We start from the raw sequence: 21,802 nt of genomic DNA, 5'->3' as shown, positions 1-21,802 counted from the left end.
AAGTGACATGATGCTTTCAGGGGTCGACTTCCATGAGGAGAACCACCATGGACTTAAGAGCGGGTGTTCTCCAGGACATGGCAAAGGAGGTTATCAGCAGACAAAATATACATTTGCTGGGCTTTTTTCCTTTAGAATAAAGTCTTTTTAGTTCATAAAGTGAACGCAGACTTTTTTGTCTCTTGTTAACCACAGTTATCCATGTTTTCCCGTACGTTTAGATTCTGATTTGTGGTATTTAAAATAACTCAGTTGATACCGACAGATTGCATTTTGAGGCTTTTCAGTCTTAAGTGACTCCTGATCCGTTTTCCTTTTCAGTTGAGACTTAGTGGAAGATATCGTTTTTGGTTGACTCAATAGCGTTTTCTCATTGAGTTTTCATTGCCATATAGGCAAGTTAATAGTTTCTTATATTGGAAAATAAATTGATTTTCATTTTTTCTTGGAGAATGTACTGTACTTCTGTATTATATTTCCCCATTATATAGAATAATGTTGCATATCATACTATGTATCATTTGTTTGAATGTCAAGGGACTTGAATTGGGCTGTGGGTGCTGAGTTCTCTCTGTTTGCAGCCATTTCCCCTGGTCTCCTCTTCGCGGTGGTTGGTGAAGAGAGGCGCGCTGATGGCCTACGTGGAGGACGCTGGGCTCTTCTCGAGGAGGACGTCCAGACAGCAAGTGTACTTGTTTCTCTTCAACGACGTGCTCATCATCACCAGGAGGAAGAGGTGAGCCTTCCGCGGCGGTGCTGGCTGTGCGTCCAGGCGTAAAGCTCTGCCAGTCGAGTGCCTGTAGAGGAGACCGATCCTCCTTGAAAGCTGGAGGTGTTGGATGTGTAGTTCCTACACGAGGAATCGTGGTAGCGTCTGTGCCTCGCTTTCTCCTGTCTGGTTACCTGTCCAGTTAAGACCCGAACCACCATCAGCATCGTCCTCCCAGCCAGCCTCCGCTGAGCTCTTACAGCGTGGAAGCCACCGTCCTCGGCGTTCCACACGTTTGCCTCGTTGAGTTCGCACCACAGCCCTGGGGGGCAGCGCTCTTGCTGTTCCCAGCCAGCATTTCTCACACGTCTTCTGCTGTAGACTTTGTACAAATCAGATAAAAGTCACCACGGTTGAGAACAAGCTGGGGCACAGCGCTGGTGCTCCTCGTAACTTAGTCTGAAATCCAGTGCTCTTAGTGATTGTGAGTCTCACAAGTCTCCCCCGCCTGGGAAGGTGTGGGCAGTGCTCCAGTGCCGCCTTCCTAGGGGAGGGAGCGAATCAGCGGCTGGGCAGGGTGTTTATTTCTCTTACTGAGACTGCTGCTTGTGCGCGCGTCCAGCTCTAGGGAGAATCGGGAGGGACAGTGTGCAAGCCTTCTCTGTGCACATTTGTTCTCACTGTCCCCACTCCCACACACACACACACACACTCCCCTTGGCTCTGCCTTTCTGGAGGGAGCGTTCTTTATTAACGGTACTCGAGGATTGTAAACTGTCTCCCTTCTGGCCCTACGTAAATATTCCATCTCTCCTGGAATATGGATTTAGAGAAAAACACCCGTCTGTGGTGTGTTCTTCCCACACGTGAAGGCCGTGATGAGAGGCCGAGTCGCTGCATGTCCTGGGAGTAGGTGGTCACGGGTACGGTTTAGACAAGGTGAGGAGAGCCACGGGCTTCTGTGAATACATTAAATAAATGCCCAAACTTATCATGACCTATTTGTTTAAATTCTGCTTCTGAGTTGCTGACATTTTAGCTTGAAAATTCAGACTAAATTGGAACAAAAGTTGAGCTTTCCTTTTTCTCCCTTGATCAGACTGTCTCGTGAATTACTTCTGCTGCTTGGCTGTCCAGCTGGAATGAAACTTTGCGTGGTCCACCCTGCAAAGCCCCAGTACGACCATGACAAACACAAGAAAATGCCCAGGGTTATTTTTCACACGTAGGAAAATGGTGGTTCCGTAACTTCAGAAAGAAATTATTTCTTACTTGGGACAGTTTAAATAGTTCTGGTAGCTAAGTAAATTTTATAAATAAAGATTGGAGGAGAATTATAATTTTGTATTTTTATGTTTTGTTGGTTCTCTGTGAGATAGCTTGTTTCTTTGGCTTTCTTTGAGATGTTTTGTTTTTAGGGGAGAGTAATTATATAGGACTCTTGACCTCTGACATCTTCCAGCTGTTGAAATATTTGTTCTGTCTCAAGGACCAAAAGCTTTAACTAAACTTTTGATTTTGAAGATAAAATGTACATTGATAGTACCAAGCCAGTTTTAAACATAAATGCAGTTTGATTATAATGTCTTCAGTGACTTGATGAAAACATTAAGGGTATTAAACCAGTTAGCACAGCTTTTATCCTTGAACTTGGATAGAACTACCCAGTAAATGTTGACTTTCGGAAGTTAGAATTCAGGTACATGCTGCTCTACTTAGCCACGTCCTTTGCCTGCACGGAGGTTTTACCATTATGTCTGGTGTTGCTTTCCTAGCTGCTGCATGCTTACCTGCTCACGTGTGTTTGAACTTGTATTATTGCTAAAGAAACAACGGGACATACAGCTCCCATGGAGAGGGCCGCTTACGACCTGAGTTTGCTTTTACCAAAACTGGGTTTTTCCTGCCCTTACAGTTAGCGCTTCACGTTTCTAAGGTGCTCTCGACCCGGAGAGTGGCCGTGCAGGCTCAGGTTGTTTGTGGCCTGAGTACGTGGTGCGGATGATGAGCGGAGCACGGCAGCGTGATGAACACGCGTGTGAGGAATGTGCGTGTGTGCAGCGCGCTTACACGGCAGCTTCAGGGAGGCCCCTGCCGAGGCTTCGCTGCCAGAGGGGCGGCGGAGGAGATCCACCAGCTGCCAACGGGCAGTAACTTAGGCTTGGCGACGAGGCTCGGGTAAAGGGTCGTTACCTGTGCCCGCTCTGTGCACGATCCAGGCACCCACTGCCCAGCTGTAGGGCCAGGGTCAGTGGAGGAGCTGACCCCTGGGTCTCCAGTGGGTTTCGGCCTCAGGGAGGCTCCCGGCTCCCGGGACAGACAGCTGGGGAGGACGGTCACTCGTCCTCCTCGCGTCCAGCCGGGCGGGTGGCTCATGCTGAGCTGGTTCCACAGATGCTGGGCCGTGGCTCCGCCTCAGCGTGGGGGGGCGAGCATTACTGCGGGAGCTTGCAGGACGCTGAGTGACCGTGGGGTTGTCTCCCAGGACAGGAACTCGCACCTTTTTAGAATACCATAAGGAAGTTTAAAGTGTCTGTTAGCTCCAGGCTGCTTGTGAGGGACTATATTGATAGTCTCCTTTACCAGATCTCAAAGGATACGTGGTCAGTTTGACTGTTTTGGATGAGAAAGAATTCCTTGTAGTTGAAGCCTCACTGCAGGGTCCCTGGTACCTGCTTCTAGAGCAGAGTTCTCCTCTCCACTGCTGAGGCCTGATGGTTCTTCGTCGGGGGTGCTCCCCTGTGCTTTAGTAGCATCCTGGCCTCTGCCCACCATTTGCCAGTGGTGCCTCCCTCCCAGTCGTGACAGCCAAAAATGTTCCTGTTGTCATATGTCCCTGGGGCCCAGATGGCCCTGGTCGAGAACCACTGTTCTAGGGTGATGGCACCCTGTCACCTGTCACCCAGCATTGCCTTCAGAGTGGAGAAGGTGTGCGGATCTGTCAGATCCGACACTTCAATAATAGTAACATTATAATAGGAAAGGAACAGATCATCAGTTGTGCTCATAGATTAATGAATGATAACTTAGTGTAATATCCAATTTGTGCCTAGTAGTAACTTATATTTATAACTAATTACCCATTGCAGTGTAGACTGTACCCCATGTACGACCTTAGGATTAAGTACAATTGTGCCCAGATTTGAAGTGTGAAAACTGAATCCAAGACCTCAACAGGTTCAAACTCCCCAAAGACATGTTGTGTAAGGTAGCTGACCGTCTTCTTCTTGTTCAATGCCTTGTGTCTGGCCTAGCCCTTCCCTTCCAGTTTCTTCTGAAGCTAAAAATAGTTTTTCTCCCTGTGTTAGTTTCCCACAGCTGCTATGACAAAGTACTACAGGCTGGGTGGCTTAAAACAATAGAAATTTATTGTCTCACAGCTCTGGAGGCAGAAGCCCAAAATCAGGACATCAGCAGGGCCCCAGTCCCCCCCCACAAAGGCCCCGGGAGAAAGTCCTGCCCTGCCTCTTCCAGCTCCTGGGACTGCTGGGGCTCCTTGTCTCCGTGGCGTAACTCCCGTCTCTGCCTCTGTCTTCACGAGGCTTCTTCTTTGCCGTGTCTGTGTCTCGTGAAATCTCTCTCTCCTTGTAAGGACACCAGTTATGGGGTTTAGGGCCGACTCTACTCCAGAATGCTTTCACCCGAACTTGATTACGTCTGCAAAGACCTTCGTTCCACATAGGGTCACACTCACAGGTACTGGGATTGGGACGTTGACATATTTTTTGGAGGGCACGGTTCGACTACTACACTCCCCCAGCCCGTCACCACTGCCTCACTTAAATGTGTAATTAATAAATGTGCTGCCATGTCTTACCTTCCTTCTAGAACACTGTTTTTTTAACATTGATTGATGCCATTTCTCGTAATGTCTGTGCTGTCATGGTCATGTGACCTGGACGCCTCTATTTGGAGGTCTCATAGGTCCCCTCCATCCAGATCTTCTCCTCCAGCCTGTTCCTTCTCCAGGGCCCATCCCCTCCTGAGTAAAGGCCCTCTGTCCCCTGGTTGCTGACAGTAACTCTGCAGGCTCCCTGCTCCTCACTCTGCTCCCCTGTCCACCCACTCGGGTCTTCCCAGCAGCCCATGAGCCTACGTCTCTGCTCTCCGTCGCCTGCCTGTCCACCAGCTGCCTTGAGTTCGCCTGTGGGACACACCTGACTGGATTCGTGCCCCGTCCCTCCACCCGCTTCACGTCCACAGCCCGAGGGTGCTTTGTCAAGACACGGCCACCCAGTTCGCCCCTGCAGACAGCCGTCCGTGGTCCTGCCTGGCCCGTAGCACAGAGGCCTCACTCCTAGCCACCAGGACGTCTCTCTGCCTGAACCCTCTCCTCCCCTAACCCACCGCTGCCCGGACCTTTCCTGGGCCGAGTCCTGTCCGTTCTGCAGGGCTTCCATTGTCACACCCGCTGGCAGTTCTTGTCCAGTCTTCTCGAGGGGGTTTGTTTCTGCTGCTCTGTGGTCCGTCAGACCCTTGCTCCCTCTCGCGTCACGTTTGTGCCTCTCTCTGTCAGCTCTGTCCCTTTGGCCTTGTGTCCTCAGCGCCGCCCGTGATGATCATCTATAAGTGTCTGCTGGGTGTGAACCAGTCGTGTCGGTGGTTAAACATGAGCAGTTTGAGTGAATGCATCACTCGGTGGGCAGGCTCCCCCCACCCCCAACTAAAATTTCTTTGCATTCTCTTTTATTTTTAAAAGAAATGTGATTTTCGTATTCTGCTCCACTATATATTCAGTTGTAAATAAACATTTTTAATTAACTTTAGCAAAAGTGCATAGGGAGCTTTGCTTGTCGAGTGGCTCCTCTCACCCTCTGAAATTCTGCCTGTGAACTCATCCCAAATGCATGTGCCTTGGTCTGAGAAACTCCAGGGGCTGTTTGCAGACTGGGCTCTGTGGAGGCGGGTCCTGGTTAGCTTGTGTTTGGTGCTATTGTGTCAACTGATGTTTGAGCTGCAAGTACTCGCACCAAAGGGTTTAAGCAGTAAAGGTGTTGAGTTACCTCACACACATGCACACGCATGCACACATGCGGATGCAGACACACAGGCCTGCACACACACACACACACACGCACACGTGCACGCACGCACACACACACACATGCGAAGTCAGGTGAGTTTGGGAGACCCTGCTGACTCCATTCCTTTCGAGGAGGTTCACTGGTCACTTCAGAAGGCCTTGGCTTCATGAGACAGGATCCCCAAACAACAGCAGCTCAGACACGACAGGCGTCTAGGTCTGTCTCCTGCAGGAAGACGAGGGCAGGCGGTCCAGGCCGGGGGTACCGGTAACCCGGCCCCTTCCTTCTTCAGCTGCGCTGTGCTCTATTCTCTTTTGCTTCCATGCACGTGGCTCCGTGGTCACAGATGTAGTTTCATGGTCGCAGATGTGGCTCCATGGCCGCAGACATGGCTCCGTGGCCGCAGATGTGGCTCCGTGGTCGCAGACGTAGTTTCGTGGTCACAGACATGGTTTCATGGTCGCAGACATGGTTTCATGGATGCAGACGTGGTTTCATGGACGTAGATGTGGTTTCATGGTCGCAGACGTGGCTCCATGGCCGCAGATGTGGCTCCGTGGTCGCTGACGTAGTTTCGTGCTCACAGACATGGTTTCATGGACGCAGATGTGGTTTCATGGTCACAGACGTGGCTCCGTGGCTGCAGACATGGCTCTGTGGTCCCAGTCGGTCCTGCAGGGTGGGCATCATCATTTCATTCAGTGACAGGTCGGGGGGCAGGAGTGAGAGACGGAGGCTGACCAGAGCAGCTCTTCCTCAGGCGGCTTTCCTTCTCATCCGCAGAGGAGAGCCTTTCCCAGACATCCCCAGGAGTCTCCTTGTGTCTCACGGCTCACGAGACTTGTGGCTCTCAGGGAGGTGGGAGGCCTGCACGTGACAAGGGGGACGTGAGGGCCGTGTGGTTGTGGGTTCGCCGTGACGCACCCGGGCCGGCATATGGGCTGGGGGGACAAGAAGAGGGGTGAGCTGTAGACAGCCCCAGTGCGGAGCCCTCTTTTCCACAGAACACCAGTGACATTCGAGTAGTTTGGGAAACAGGAACAGCTCATTAAAGAACCAGCGCCTGGCCTTTAGGATGCGTGGAGGGTGTTAGTTTCAAAGAAGGCAGAAGGGATAGAACGTGTAGAACCCACTTCCTCTGGCTGGTGGTAGTCATATGCTGTGGCTCCTGTGAGTGTCCCGCTGGTGTCTCTTCTCTTCACCTGCCCAGGGGCACCCGGCAGCACACTTGGTGGGGCACAGAGATGGGCCTGGTCTGGGCTTGGGGCCCGGCACCCGAAGAACCTGAGGTCCGGTCGGGTCTCGTCATCTGTGACAGTAAATGTGAGCACGTCCTGATTTGTCCTCCCCTCCTTTCCTGAGTTCTCCGCCACGACGTTTGGGGCTTCCCTGCAGTTGGAGGAGGAGTGACAGTGGTGATGGTGGGAAGAACCTGGATCGTAGGGTATGTACACTGTGCTCACAGCGGCTGGGCATTGTTTCCGTCTCACGGGTGAGGCCTCTGATGCCGAGAGAGCAAGTTTGTGTCTCAGGGTCTCTCGACAAAGCCAGGATCTAATGAGCCTCTGACTCCAGAGCCCCCTCTCTGAGCAGTCTCTGTGTGATCGTTACCCTTGACTTCATCGTCCAGGGTATTTTCGCCTCCTCATCCTGTAATGTCATTGGGAAAAACAGCCTAGAAATGTGCACCTGCCTTGTTTGTTTTGATAAACGCCTTTTCCAAAGCAAGTTCTGTTAAGCGAGTATTTTCATAGTTGTCTTGGTCACGGAGAAAATTCCAACCAGGACCAAGCTGCGCTTTCGAACTCTCTTCCACCTCAGCTAATCTCGCATCTGCGTGTAGGGAAGAGAGTTTCCTGTTCATAACGCTTCCTTCCTGCAGATGCTTAAGACAGTAGATTTCCATGTCCTGATTCCTGGTTCCATAAATATCGTGTATATTGACATAACTTGAACTCTGTGACACTTTACAAATTCTCTGGGTTCATAAAAGGGCTTTCTATAATAGAATACTACCAGATCATCATCATAAGTTCAAGGATTTAAGTCAGAACTTGCATTTTTCCAAGTGGTTTGAATGCCCAGTGGCTTAAAGCCGTGCCGGCTCCCGAGAGAGCGTCAGGGCTGGGCTGGCCCGTCTTTGAGGTCCTCCCCATCAGAGAGGCTGAAGTCCCCTGATTGTCTCTCTTCCTCTGCAGAGTGCGCTCCTTCCTCGGGAAGTTAACTTGACGAGTCTCTTGGGTGAAGGAAAGGCAGCAAGACTCCCTGCCTCAGAGCACTTTTATTCCTGGAGCAGAGAACGTAGTGGTTTCTGCTGCCGTGGTAGCGGGTTCTAAATTCACGATGGTGAGATGGTGGGAGAGGAATGAGACCCCTTGCCTTTCCCTCCTCTCCTTCTTGGGCCGCCCCACATCCTTCTACTCCTCTGACACCATGAGGATGAGGGTGCCTGTCTCCTCTGGTCTCTAAGAAGTTGACCAAGTTCAGTGTCGAGAGCTGCCGGGACGGACAGGCACAGCGTCCGTGTCTGGGGTCAGACAGGACTGGGCTTGGGTCCTGCTGTGACTTGGGCAGCTTACTTCAATCTGTCAGAACGCTCGTGTTCTCATCTGCAAAATGGGTGTAATAGTTCATCTTCCTCATGGAATTTCTGTGAGATTTAAATGGATAACGCACACAGAGCTCTTCACACCGTGACTAGTTCCTGCTGAGTGACTGATCCACACGGTGTGTCATTGTCACTCCTAGTACTGTGTCTCTGTCTAAAGATCTCGGCACTGATCGCATTATTGCCCTTCTGCTTCCAAAATATATATATATATTTTTTGCTGAGGAAGATTCACCCTGAGCTAACATCTGTGTCCATCTTCCTCTGTTTTGTATGTGGGGTGCCACCACAGCAGGGCTTGATGAGTGGTGTGTAGGTCCATGCCTGGGAGCCAAACCCATGAACCGCAGGCCGCCAAAGTGGAGTGCACGAACCCAACCACTACGCCACCGGGCAGGCCCCTCTAGGATATTTTGTGGTTTAAAAAAATGGTTTGCAACCCTTAGCCACTGCTCCCCACCTGAAGGTAGAGGTGCACTCTGGGGTCAGGCCTGGCTCTCTGGCCTCTGAATGTGGCCTGAGGAATAAGCCCCTCCCTCCCCATTGGGACCCCGTGTCAGACGGCAAGTGCATGAGGGGTAACTGACCGACGTTCACTCCCTCATATGTTGATGTGAGTCACGCGCACACTCTTGTGGACGCGGTGTTGTTGCAATGTCCCTCACAGCTGGTTAGGGACACTGTGGCTTTGTGGCTGGAGAAGGTGAATTCAATGTGTTCTTCCCTTTGGTTCAGGGAGTCAGGACGTAAACCTGACTGGAATGTGGGGTTACTGGGTAATTTGGAGCAGCCTTGTTACCACCTGAAGCAGCTGCCCCCTGCTCCCCAGGGCATGATGCCGGGCGAAGGCTTCTGTGAGGGGCCAGCAGCCTCTTGGGCCTGCTTGTCTCCTCTTTGTCCAGGACCGTGGGCTCAGGGCGTCGCTGGGTAGCCGGGGGGTCTGGCTAGTGGGATCTGGAGACCTGCGGTGACAGGAGCGGGGCTCTCTGGCCCTCTTGTGGGTAGTGGGCATTTTCTTTGGTGACTGCGAGTCAGAGCAGATCTCGTCTTACCAATGAGTGTGACTGTCCTCTCCGCTCTGTGCTGTGTTCTCAGCGGTGGACTGGGAGCACGTGGCGTGCTGGTTAGTCATCAGAATTATTCTGAGGAACTGAGCAGGGCCGTTTGAAGTTAGTTTCTGGATAAATATTGTGCCTTGTTTGCTGGTCAGAGCACTTACCCAATTATGAATTTCTCGACAGATTTGCCCATTTGCAAAGCACCTATAACTATCAGGCTTTTAGCAAAATCTCAGGCAGTTTAAATGCATGATATTCTGTGAGGAAAATTAAAAATAATAGGTAATATTACTGGCTGTGAGCCAGACATTAAGAGCAAGATAACAGATGAATGATCTCATCTAATCCTCACAACAATCCACAGAGGTCGGCGTTGTCATCCCCATTTTACAGATGAGAAAACTGAAACAGAGAGCGTCAGTCACTGCTGAGAACCACACAGGGTGTGAGGGATGGAACTGGGTTCTCACTGGACGTTCCACATCGAGACTGAACCCTCACCCCTTACACTGTAGTTTATTACTTTAAAATTGTGTATTATTTCACTAAAAACTTGTATAATTTTAAAACCAAGGTTTAAAATTGAAATCAACTTCAGTCACGTGAAAAAGTGTTTGGACCTCTTAACTGAAAATAAATTGCAGTATAATCCGGTATTCTCCATGCCAGAGATGTTTAACTGGGGTATTTTTATTCCAGTTAATTACGAGATCAAATATGGGGCTTTAGAAATCATGTTTTCAGGAGGGGAAGAGAGGTTGAAATCTGCAGAATCCTCACATGTGTCTGGAAGGAAGGTGGGAGGAGCCTCCTTAGATCTTACCACACCCTGGCCCCCCGTGAGTCAGCACCCCTGGGCGGGGGTGGGGGGGAGCAGCAGGGTCCAGGGAGGATCTTGGAGAATGACCCAGAAGAAGGATGACTTAGAGGTGCCCCAGATGCCTCATCAGAGGGAGATGGTGTTTCAGGAGGCCCCCGGTGCTCGCCGTCACCAAATTCTGTTGGCAAGAATCTGTTGGGAAGAGCGGGGAGGCCCCGGTTGTGGCTCTGGTGGATCTGGTCACATTGGGCCACAAGGACCTTGGGGAGCGGTTCAGGGGCGTGTGCACAGGCCTGAGGAAACGAGACGCAGGCAGCTGCTGGCTCGGGAGAGGTTGTCCTGGCACCAGCAGGTTCAATGAAAGGTGTTCTCAGGACAGGGAAGCTCACGCATGTTTTAAATGAAGCCAGTGGAAAGAGAGGTGAAGAATAGACATCCCTCTCTCGACCATATGTGCAGAAAATCGTGTTTTGTTTTGGGTAATTCTTCATAGCATCTTTTCTTTTAAATTTAACTCTTTTATAAAAGGAAGAATTGGAGGTGCTGATTGGGTTTCCATCTGTTAGATTTTGGCTAAGAAAGTTCCAGAAGAACGCCAAGGTGGCAGGTGAGGCAACTCACAGTCAGGGCTGAGGAGCCGTGGTTGTGGGAAGCTGGCCTCCGCGTCAGGGACCCTCCCCTCGCTTCCCCGTCTCCATCTTTCCTGTCGTCCTACAGGCTCACCGTGGTCAGCTAGCCCATTTCCTTCCCTGGTCATCCCTGTGAACCTGAGATGTTCGCCGACACAGGGAAGGTGGGCGCTCTCCCTATGGTGCAGTTGGGTGTTTAAAAGGACCCGCCCCCCGATCCCCGGCCTGGTGGGTCTGTGCCCAGCAGGAGGACCTGTTCTGTCACCACCTTGTCTTCGTGACTTCACAGCGGAGCTTGGGGCCAAGGAAATAGCTGTTTTACGGAGTGAGACTGGGATCCAAACTTTTGTCAGGTGTTTCCCCAGATGACCCATCAGCTCCCCCCAGATGTGAAGCGTCACCTGTGTCATGTACTAAGTTCCCAGACGTCCTTGGGGCAGTGGTGAGCCCACTGTGCCGTTGGGTCTGTCGGCTCTGCCCCGTCCCGTCTGTGCACCGCTGGGGTTCACGACATGCTGTGTCGTGAGGCCGCTTCACTCCCGTTCTGCTTCACGATCTTTCTGACCATTCTTACGTGTTTATTTTCCTGTATATTTTAGAATCAGCTTGACTGTTCCCCCTCCTGCCTGCCCCCCAAAAAACCCTGTTTGTATTTTTGCGGGATTGTGTTAAAATTACATATCGAGGGCTGGCCAGGTGGCATAGCGGTTAAGTGCGCGCGCTCCCCTACTGGCAGCGAGGGTTCGGATCCCAGGCGCGCACTGACGCACCGCTTGTCCAGCCCATGCTGAGGCCGAGTCCCACATACAGCAACTAGAATGATGTGCAACTATGACATACAACTATCTACTGGGGCTTTGGGGAAAAAAACAGGAGGAGGATTGGCAATAGATGTTAGCTCAGAGCCGGTCTTCCTCACAAAAAAAAAAAAAAATTACATATTGATTTAGGAAGCATTGATACCTCTATAATATCAAACCCCCCATCCATTCAGGCCTTCTTCTGAAGTGCTTGAGGGCAGTCTTCACACAGCAGAAACTTAGGTTTAATCCTAAATGTTTTATGGGTTTTGTGGTTATTATAAATAAGATGACTTCTTTCACTGTATTTTCTGAATATCATTCATAAATAGGAAAACTTTTTTTTTAACCCAACCGCTTTACTGAATTCACTCTTACCTTTTAGTATATTTTCGGTCAGTGGTGTCCTCTCCAGATGATCAGTGTTTGTAGGGCAGGAAGGCATCCCACTGCCCAGTAGTCACTTTGGCTGCACCCTGGGGCCTCCACAGACCCCGGAGTGATGTCGTCTTCATGTCTACGTGTCTGTGATTTCTTAAATATTTTTTTGCCTTGAATTGTGAAATATTTCAGGTATATAGAAGATGATCGACACCAACATACCTGTCCTGCACATTGAACAGGTGCTAACGTTTTGCCACATTACTGTCAGATTTCTCCTTTTTAAACAAAAACTCTGAAATACCACTGCAGATAAACCCGAAATGTCCGTCGTCACCGCATCTCCTCCTCCCCGGAGTAGCTCCTGGGCTGGGGTGGTATGGGCACCTGACCCTCACTGCGTGTGTGTGTGTGTATGTGTATGTGTATGTGGTTTCGGTATTTTAAAAGTATGTGTGTGTTGTATGCAGTGTGAAATATTGTCCTGATTTGAAAGTAATAACTATGTGCCTATTATGAAAAATTCCACCCTTTTTGGAGATTTAGGGACACAAGGTTAAAAGTGCTCCCTAACGATGTCTAGGAAAGCTGCTCTCCACAACGGTGTGCCTTGCTGTTAGGCTGTGCACAGTCTCTCTGATCCGCTGACCCAGAGTGCCGTCCCGAGGGAGGGATGACCGAGGGCACAGTGGCCACCGCGTCCTCTTCTCTGCTGCCGGGTCTCCCTCTGTCTCGGCAGAGGCTGTCAGGACTCGGAGTGGGTGTCACCACTGTTGACACTGCAGGGCAGCAGGCTTCTGTGGACTCCATCGCTGGCTTGAGAGGAGGCCTGCCCGGAGCGGCAGCTTGGGGAGCAGCTGTGCCCTGGAGCGTGTGGACAATTAGAGGAAGTCTGCAGGGAAACTTCTCCCGGAGGGAAAGGTGGTTTTTCCATCTGGCTTTTTCTGAGCAATTTAGCTTCCTAATGACATGATCCAGATTGTTTCAGAGACTGTAAGCCTCGTGTTTGTGAGTGAGGGAGACCCACTCGGGGAAGGCTGATGGGCATCACTTCCCTCGGGAAAGGGCGTCTTCCCCGACCCAGCTTCGCCTACTTTGTGCCCACGGTGCAGGGCGGGGAGCAGGGGTCGGGGGCCAGGGGGCCGAGGCCGCGTGTGGCTGGGGTTTCCCCCTCCCTCTGCATAAGTACACGTTTCAACACGGAGTCATCCTCTGTGTCAGCTCGAGAGCCTGTGGGTGCAGCCGACGTTAGGGGAACGAGCTTCCCCTGCAGAAGTGAGCAGGTTCCGGGGGGAAATCCATCATTTTGAACCGTTTCTTAACGAAACTGAGTGAGTGTGTTAGTGTGCGTGTGCGCGTGTGTGCGTGTGAGGGAGAGAGCCGAACGCGCCAGCGGGACTGAGCTGCTTTCCTGTTTCTGTTCCCTTGGGCTGGAGTTAACAGCTGACAAGGACGAATAATCAGTTTACTTCACTGCTGTTAAGTGAAATCAAGTTTTTTATATTAAATTCACTAAAAGAATATGAAGAAGTTGTAAACATTATTACGTAAGGAAGAAGCTACACGTCTAGGTCCAACAGTGATAGTGGATGATTGCTGTTGAATCAGGTAAAAAAAGGCAAGCGTGTTTCCCACGTCCTGTTTTGGATTCAGAAGTGAAAACTGTGGGAAAGTTCCGGGTTCAGGCAGATTCAGACACCGACGTGCAGGCGTGTGGAAACGGGTGCTGGGAGGTGCGCTCACACGGCTGGGATAAGGTGCCACGATCACCCTCCAGATGGCGTTGGGGGGGGGGCCACAGGCATGAACCCGGCCCGTCCCCTCGCCTTTAACTAGTGGTGTTGCAGGTGCCGTCACTCAAGAGAACAGTGAAGAACATTTCTCTTAATTTGTCTACTTCTTCGGTCTCTAATTACCCCTGAAAGACAAAGGCCCAAAGCGTCGATGAAGCACACCAGCTGATATTGTTTGTTTCTAGGCAAACACAGGAAAAGATGAACTCTGAAAATTAAGAGGAAAAAAGACGACGGGTTCACTTGTGTGAGTTTGAGTTAGTTTCCTGTGAACTCCTGCTCTCGGCTTCTGCCGGGGCTGCCTCGTGGGGCAGCCACTCGATGCCCATACCCTCCGGAACTCAGGTCATCTCAAGTGGCGGCCTTAGAGCACACACGTTTCCCGAACTACAGAGAGGGCCTCTGCAGTGTCGTTGTCCGGGGCACGGCGTCGGTGCCGGACTGCTCTGTCTGGAGCAGAATGATTCGTAGCTGGAAAAGGTGTCTTTGACTAAGAGGTCGTCTTGTTAACTGGCGAGTTGGACCAAAGGGTAAGAAGGAAGCCCTCGCTCATCCTGTGTTTCTCTCGTTTTTGATGTTGTTGTTGTTGAGGTTTTGCTTTTGTTTTTATCTGTTTGCTCTTGGTTTTATCCCGAGTCCTGGGCCGTTAAATCCATGTCTGAGATATCCAGACAACATGAGAAACTTTCCTTGCTCTGCCCAAACTTGACTGCTTTGTTAGTGTAAACGTGGCCCTTTAAAAACGTAACCCCATTTGTTTGTAAGGTGTGTTATCCTGCTTCCTCTCTTATAAAACCTGGTGGACTTGGAGAGGCCTCGTTTTGGCGTGAGAAACATTGTTCGTATCCTGAGGATGGCTGTGGTGCAGGCAGCCTCAGGAGGGCTCCGGAAGTGGTCTTCCACATGCACGTCCGGTTAGTACAGATTATCACCCGAGCAATGAATAGACCTGGTCAGAAGGCAGTGTTTTGCTTTTATAGATGATAACTGTGCTTGCTGGATTTGAGGGGAAAATCTATGAAACTAAATTTTAGAAAAGATCGTGAAGTTTTTCAAGGAGAGTTACAAGGGTGTGGTTGACGGGTAGATACCCACCACTGCATGAAAGAAATTCTAAGCTTGAGCAAAATAGCCTGTTCTGAAATTCCTAGTCTAGCTGACTGGACACGAAGATGTTTCTTTTCTCTTAGCTCCCGTGAGTTCAGACATTGGCATGTACTGTTACATAAGGTAGTCATTCAACATCGTTCCCAGAATGTATCAGAATTTATTGCCTGGTCGTCCGTTTATTCAGCACAGGTCTGTCGTGCTCTCCCGAGTTCAGCCTCAAGGGTGCAGATGCAGAGCGGAGGGAGAGCGAGATCCGACCAGGGCTGGGCTTCGCCAGGGAGACGAGCGTGTGTGCAGGGGGGATCATAACGAGGGACCGGGAGGTCCAAGCTGGGCGGTCTCCTCAGTGATAGCGAGAGGACATGGAGGGTTAGGGCGGAGGGAGGTGTTGGGGCAGAGGTGTGGGAACTGGTGGGTGAAAGCTGCGTTGGGGTCCAGGTGAGAGGAGAGGAGGCGGAGAGGCAGGTGGTGCTGGCTGAGTGGTGTTTGACGTGGGGTTCCAGGGAGGTTGCCGTGGTGGCAGTGGCAGGTCTAGGGTCTGGCCTGGAGAGCTGGCTGCAGGAGGGCAGAGGACAGGTCGTTGCAGAAGGGAAGTAGGGCTCTGAGAAGCCAGGGTGGCGGAAGACCTACTGCGTGGGCATTCAGGAAGAGCTCATGCTGGAGAGACCGTGAGCCGGCGGCCGACCTGGAGGGAGGGTGGGGAGTGATCCGGGCATCTGCAGCTGCCTGTGATGAGATGGAGGCTGATGGCATGAGCGTCAAACCGGAGGCCTTTCTGGGAGGAGGAGGTGACCGTTGTCCAGAAGCAGCAATAAGAAGCTAGCAGGCAGAGAGCCTTCCGGGGAGGCCGCGTTCTCTCGGGAGAGCCAAGTTTCTGTTAGGGCAAGAAGGTGAAGGGAGGGTTCAGAGAAGAGGGTGAGGATGTAGGAGATTTTGCTGGATTCTGTAAATGAGGTTTGTTTCCAGGGGACACAGTGGAATGGGTTCAGGAGCCAGCCCAGGGCGCAGGAGGTGAGGCCAGGTTAGCGTGTCCACAGTGCTCTGGGGAGTCCAGGGGTGGAGAATCCTGGGGTCTGGGGTGTAAGCAGTAGCAGAGTGGTGGTTCCTGATGCAGCAGGTGAGGCTGTGCGTGCCGGAGAGAAGGGGGCTTGGTGTCTTGCCAGAAGCAGGCAGCCTCTGGGCTCTCCCTCCTTGCGTCCCTGGTGGTTGGAGGCTGGACTGAGGCTGTTACCTGGAGCCTGGGGAGGTCTGGGCCCCTCTCTGTCCTGGGGACGGAGGTGAGACTGGGGAGTGTACCCACTGGAGCATCACCATGGTGCACACGTGTCTCACTGGAGTTATAACAGTTTTAGGATAATGTGAAATGAAACCTACGTGGCTTATAGTTGTTTTTCATATTGTTTTTATACCTGAGGCACAATTTTGTATATTACCGAAAGATAGTAATGACGGGATTTAATTTGGGAGGGTTCTGTTGATTCATGATCAGTAGATACAATTCAGATTCCAGTTTATATTTTAAAATACATCATTCTCTCCCGTCCTCCCCACTCCTGTCCCCCTCCCCTAAAGTGTGTCTTTAAAACTGACAACGTCACAGTGTTAGCTGCTGAATTATTGACATGTTTTCAACCTTTTCCTTACAGTGAAGAAAGTTACAGCGTCAATGATTATTCCCTGAGAGATCAGCTGCTGGTGGAATCTTGTGACAGTGACGAGCCTCATTCCTCCCCGGGGAAGAACAGCTCTGCCGTGCTGTACTCCCGACAGAGCTCTGCCAGCCACCTCTTCACGCTGACCATCCTTAGTAACCACGCGAATGAGAAGGTGGAGATGCTGCTGGGGGCCGAGACGCAGTAAGTCCGTGCGGGGGCCTCAGAACACCTGCCCTCGCTCCCCTAACCACTTACCCTGATGGGATTCCCTAAGCACAGTGCGTCGAAGCTGCGGGTGATTTTCTGTGGACCACCTGGGATGCCCACGCAGGGACGGTGGCTCCTTCATGTGGACGCTCCGTCTCTTCCCTGTGACCCTCTCCATGTCTCGAGAGAGGGGTGGTGTTATTTTAGTCTCTGTGAATCCTGATGGATGCGTTGTCTTTATGTGCTTTTATACTTAGAGAGTGGTTTAACAATCATTTTAGGGCCGGCCCCGTGGCTTAGCGGTTGGGTACGTGCGCTCCGCTACTGGCGGCCCGGGTTCAGATCCCGGGCGCGCACCGACGCACCGCTTTTCCGGCCATGCTGAGGCCGCGTCCCACATATAGCAACTAGAAGGATGTGCAACTATGACATACAACTATCTACTGGGGCTTTGGGGAAAAACAGAGGAGGAGGATTGGCAATAGATGTTAGCTCAGAGCTGGTCTTCCTCAGCAGACAGAGGAGGATTAGCACGGATGTTAGCTCAGGGCTGAGCTCCCTCACAAAAAAACAAAAAAGAAATAAAGAATAGCAGAAATGGTAAATTTCTTAAAAAAAAAAAAATCATTTTATTTTATCATTGATTAAAAAAAAGGACCCATGAGCCCTACGAATCTGACTCAACTGGTAGTTTGAGTCCAGGCCACAAGTTTTCTTAGATAATGGAATTGAAGTCATTTTGCAGTTACCTGTCTTCAGCCAGACAGTAAAATGTCCAGTGGTTTCTGTCAAAAGAGATGCTCAGTTGGGGAAATGTCTTGATGAATCCACTTTCCCACGTGGAGTCCTCGGTGAGGCTGCACGGTCATCCCGTCTGTGTCTGCAGTTTCAGCAGCGGCCGGTACACGGTCCGTTCACGAGGGGTGAAGGGCAGGGGCTTAACTGTCGAGTCCGCCCTCGTGACCTGGTCCATTCAGAGACAGTTGACCAATTTGTTTGTCTGGAAACTGGAAACCTCTTGGCGGTCACCCCAGGCGGCTGCTGTGTCGGGTCAGAGGTGGCGCCGTGGAGGGAAAGGAGGAGTCCTGATTCTCTGTCCTCCGGGTTCCTAGCGTGTCTCCCGCCCGCCTCTGCTGAGGATCCCATGTGATGGAGATGGATCAGCAGCTGGTGAATCACAACCCTATGACTGTAGCCAGATCTTAGGGAAAGTAAACCCAGAGACGTCTCCTCTTTTAGGAGGATTTGACAGAGTTCTGGATCATTAGAGAGAGACATAAGAAGGTGAAAACCACAGAGCAGCCACAGAAAATGTTAAATGATCACCTCATGTCTTTTGGCACCAGAAGCCACTTGTCAGAGGCTGAGGAAAACCAGGAGGGACAGGTTGATGTAAAGCTGTTTGAGATTTGGAAACCGCCCCAGCAGAGCCTTCCAGATGAACCTGAGCATCAACAGAGGTGACGGATGAGAAAAGGGGCTTCGTCCCATGTGTTTGTTTATAAAACAGGGACATGCCTTTTTCGGGGGGGGCCGGGCTCTCCGGTTCAACTGCTGAGATCCTGCTGCATTCTCAGGGGCCTGGACTCCAGGAGGGCGAGGTGCCTGTTGGTCTGTGGGGGTGACCACAGGGGCAGTCCCATGACCAGCCCAGGGAAGGCGTGCTCGACCCTGAGAGCCGGCAGACCCCGCGGCCAAGAGGACAGACTGGAGGCCCTCTGTTGGGAGCTGCTCTTGGACCAAGAAGGTCGTGTGTGAGCTCTGGATTGTACGTGACTTTAAGGATGAGAAGGCTTAAGCACTTTGGACATTAGTACTTGTCTAGACCTTCCAGAGAGTTCTCAGAAACTAGGGGTTTTCTTTGGTCACTTTTAGTTAGTGGTGGCTGCCTCTCCTTCCCTGTGTCTAGGGACTGTTCCTCTCCTTTCAGGCCTGGCCAGTGTATGGCAGGGCTTTCCCCGATTGTCTCGTCCGTGATTTACGGGGTCTCCCCCCCTTGTGTCTGAGATCACCCGGGAGGAGGGAGTGGACCCGCTTGCCGGTTCCTTCCACACCAAGGCTGGGTCCTTCCCTGGACGCTCGCAGTGTCTGTCCACGCTTGTCCCTTTGATCTTGCCGTGGACTGAATGCTGTTCGTTCCCTGGGTCAGAAGTGTTCTCAGAAGATCTGGTTATGTCACCCACCAACCCACGAGTGTGACTCCTATGTGCAGTTCTTTAATTAACAGCAAGAGAACATTCCAGAAGGGGCAGAGGGGCAGGTGTCTTCTTGGGCACAGGAGTGACTCCCTCACTCCCCTCCCTGTCTAGCCCAAGTACAGCCGACACGTAAGTAAATGGACAAATGCTTTTAAGCACAAAAGGCATAAAATAGCATTGGTGTTGAATGAAAATACATTACAGCCAAGATGCACTTTCCCCGGAAAAGCGGCTGGCTGCTGCACGTCTAGCGGATTGCTCTGTGCTGGGCGTGGAGACGGGCAGGTTGCTGCAGGTCTAGCGGATTGCTCTGTGCTGGGCGTGGAGACGGGCAGGTTGCTGCAGGTCTAGCGGATTGCTCTGTGCTGGGCGTGGAGACGGGCAGGTTGCTGCAGGTCTAGCGGATTGCTCTGTGCTGGGCGTGGAGACGGGCAGGTTGCTGCAGGTCTAGCGGATTGCTCTGTGCTGGGCGTGGAGACTGGTGGGTTGGCTCCCGCCTCCTGGTTTTGAGCAGTCGGAGTTTTGGTCTCTGTAGAATGTTTTCTTTGCTTCTAAGATTTGCGAAATGTCTGGGTGGGTATGCGTTTTTTAGGTTTTCTGTCTTATATGTTATATGTGGTTGACGTGGTCCATTAGCAAACTAGTTGAGAAGCCAGGTTTTCCCCACCACCCAGGCCTTGATAATTGTGGAACTTCAGGCCAGTCATGTGTGTCCGTTGCCTCCTTGTTCTTTGGTTTGAAAAGGAATGGGGTTCATGCCTAGATGTTTACCTTCTGCGAAATCCTGTTGTCCGTGGAGGGCGAGTGGGGTGGACAGAGTGTGGAATCAGCAGTGGGTGGGTGCTGGGCTGGGCACCGAGACGGTGGGATTGTGGACGCCAGACCAGCAGCCCTGGTGATGTGGGGATGCAGAGCAGCTCACGGAAGGAGACGAGCTGACACTGGGGAGCATCTGGGGCGTGTGGGCCCCGAGCCAGCGACGGAGCGGGCAGGAGGGACCTGGGCTTCCAGAGGAGAGACCGGGAGAGCTGAAGGGAGCGTGAGAAGGTGACGGCATGTCTCGGTTTCCCCCATTGAGATGGTGTCTTGTCCTGGCAGAATCAACGGTAGCACCGCCTGACTCGAGCAGTGTCTTGTTTGGACAGTAGAATATGCGGTGGCCCTGATTATAGTCTGTTGTCCAGCCCCTCGCCTTCCCTGGGTGAGCAGGGAGACCCCAGAGGGTGGAGGGAGGCTGGTTACAGCGGGACCAGACCCTGACCCTCCTGAACTGGTTCTGTCTGGTAACAGATGTTCTTCTTCTTACGAGAAGCCGCCAGCCGGTGTCCTCCCTGCCTCCCGTCTTGGCCTTCTGGTGGGTCTGGAAGGGAACCCCCAGGAATTAAATGTGCTCTTAAATGTGAGAAATGGCTAAAATGTGCTTTTTTTTTTTTAAAGTCCATCGACTCTGAAAAGGAAGAAGTTTGTGGAAACTCAGATGTCAGTTCAGGGCATCATATGGTTTGAAATAGTTTATAAGGAAATGTGGAATAGATAGCGCACAGCCCCAAGAACTGTTTCCATGGAAAACTTGCACCCTTGCTCCTCCGCTTGTCTGCCGCCCCCTGGGATGCCATCTGCAGCACCCCACCAGGTCTCCCTCTGACCTCGCGCGCCGTGTGTCCCCCCAGGGAGTTGTGCGCGCCCGCCGTGGCCCTCCCGCTGCCGCATTGTCCCCTGTGTCCCGCCCGCTGCCCCGGGCTCTGCTCCTCCTGACCCGGCCGCCGGTCTCTCCTGCCCTGCACAGCTGGCCTTCCCGAGAGAGGCCCCCCCCGCTCCGTGAGCTGCGTGGGTTTACTGGGCACCGGCGTCCCCTCGGTGTTCCGGGCGCGGGGATGTCCCCGTGAGCAGGGTGGAGACCCGGTCCCTACCCCTCGGGGCTTCCGTCCACACGCAGAGCTCCGCCTGCGTGCGTCCTGCCCTTGGGGGCGGCCTGGGGTGGCAGTGAACTCGTCCCCTGGCCAGTGGCCTGCAGGGAGCGGGACGCGGGGGAAGCATCTCTCCTCGGCAGGTGCCGCGGAGACAGGAGGCCCCGGCGTGTGATGGGAGGGGAAGTTGGGAGCTGGGGCGGCGGCGTGCGCCCGTGGTTAGACGTGCAGGAGGAGGACTCTGAGGTGGCATTTGCACCGAGCCCTGTGACCAGGCAGAGGCGGCCCGTGGGGACAGGCAGGGCCGCGTGCTGAGGCACAGCAGCGCAGCCCTCCTCAGGGACGAGGTGGGTGTGGGCAGACGTGGCTTGAACAGAGGCGGCGGCGAGACCAGCGTGCACCAGGGAGGGAGCGGGCCGGGTCTCCAGACCCAGCTGCGGCGGCGTGTCCGCGGCGTCGGTCCCCCGCCGTCCCGGCCTGGTGTGGGGAAGCAGACGGAGCCTCGCGGCAGGCGGCGTCCCTGCGGCGTGGAAGCCGGGACTGCTTCACGGGAGCGCGTTGGCTGTGTGTCCGGGAACACTTGTCCACGGGGCGGGGGCCGGTTCTCCTGCGCAGGTGTCCTGAGAGGCGGTGACGGAGAGCCTCGTGAGCCGTGGGGGTGCCCGGGAGACTGCAGCGGGGCAGAGGTTCCAGCGGGGGAGCAGTTGGGGTCCCGTTGCCGTGGGCCGGGGCGTCCTGGGACGCTGGGACCGGGTGCGCGGGCGCAGAGAGGGACGGTGCGCTCAGGGGGCGGAGACGCAGGGCCGCTTCCGGACGGGAGGGGCGGGCGGCTGGGGGGAAGGAGGCGCCGGGATGCTGTGGGGTGGGCTGAGCAGCTGCTGCGGGGGGCTGAGCTCCTCCCCC

At 52.8% G+C, this 21,802-nt stretch overlaps 1 protein-coding gene across 3 annotated transcripts in view; it reads left to right on the top strand.

Moving 5' to 3' along the window:
- Positions 1–21,802, top strand: part of ARHGEF26 (Rho guanine nucleotide exchange factor 26) — a 130,135-nt gene that overhangs the window by 81,151 nt on the left and 27,182 nt on the right. For all 3 annotated transcript variants that reach the window (XM_087430368.1, XM_087430367.1, XM_014796587.2), the window contains exons 10-11: positions 582–736; positions 16,579–16,788. In XM_087430368.1, coding sequence (XP_087286494.1) covers positions 582–736; positions 16,579–16,788 — 365 coding nt within the window. The remainder of the gene's footprint in view (positions 1–581; positions 737–16,578; positions 16,789–21,802) is intronic.

The sequence above is a fragment of the Ceratotherium simum genome, chromosome 5 (assembly GCF_057802395.1).
Source record: "Ceratotherium simum simum isolate JZ-2026a chromosome 5, ASM5780239v1, whole genome shotgun sequence".
NCBI lineage: Eukaryota > Metazoa > Chordata > Mammalia > Perissodactyla > Rhinocerotidae > Ceratotherium > Ceratotherium simum.
This window is presented reverse-complemented; position numbering and strand designations above follow the sequence as displayed.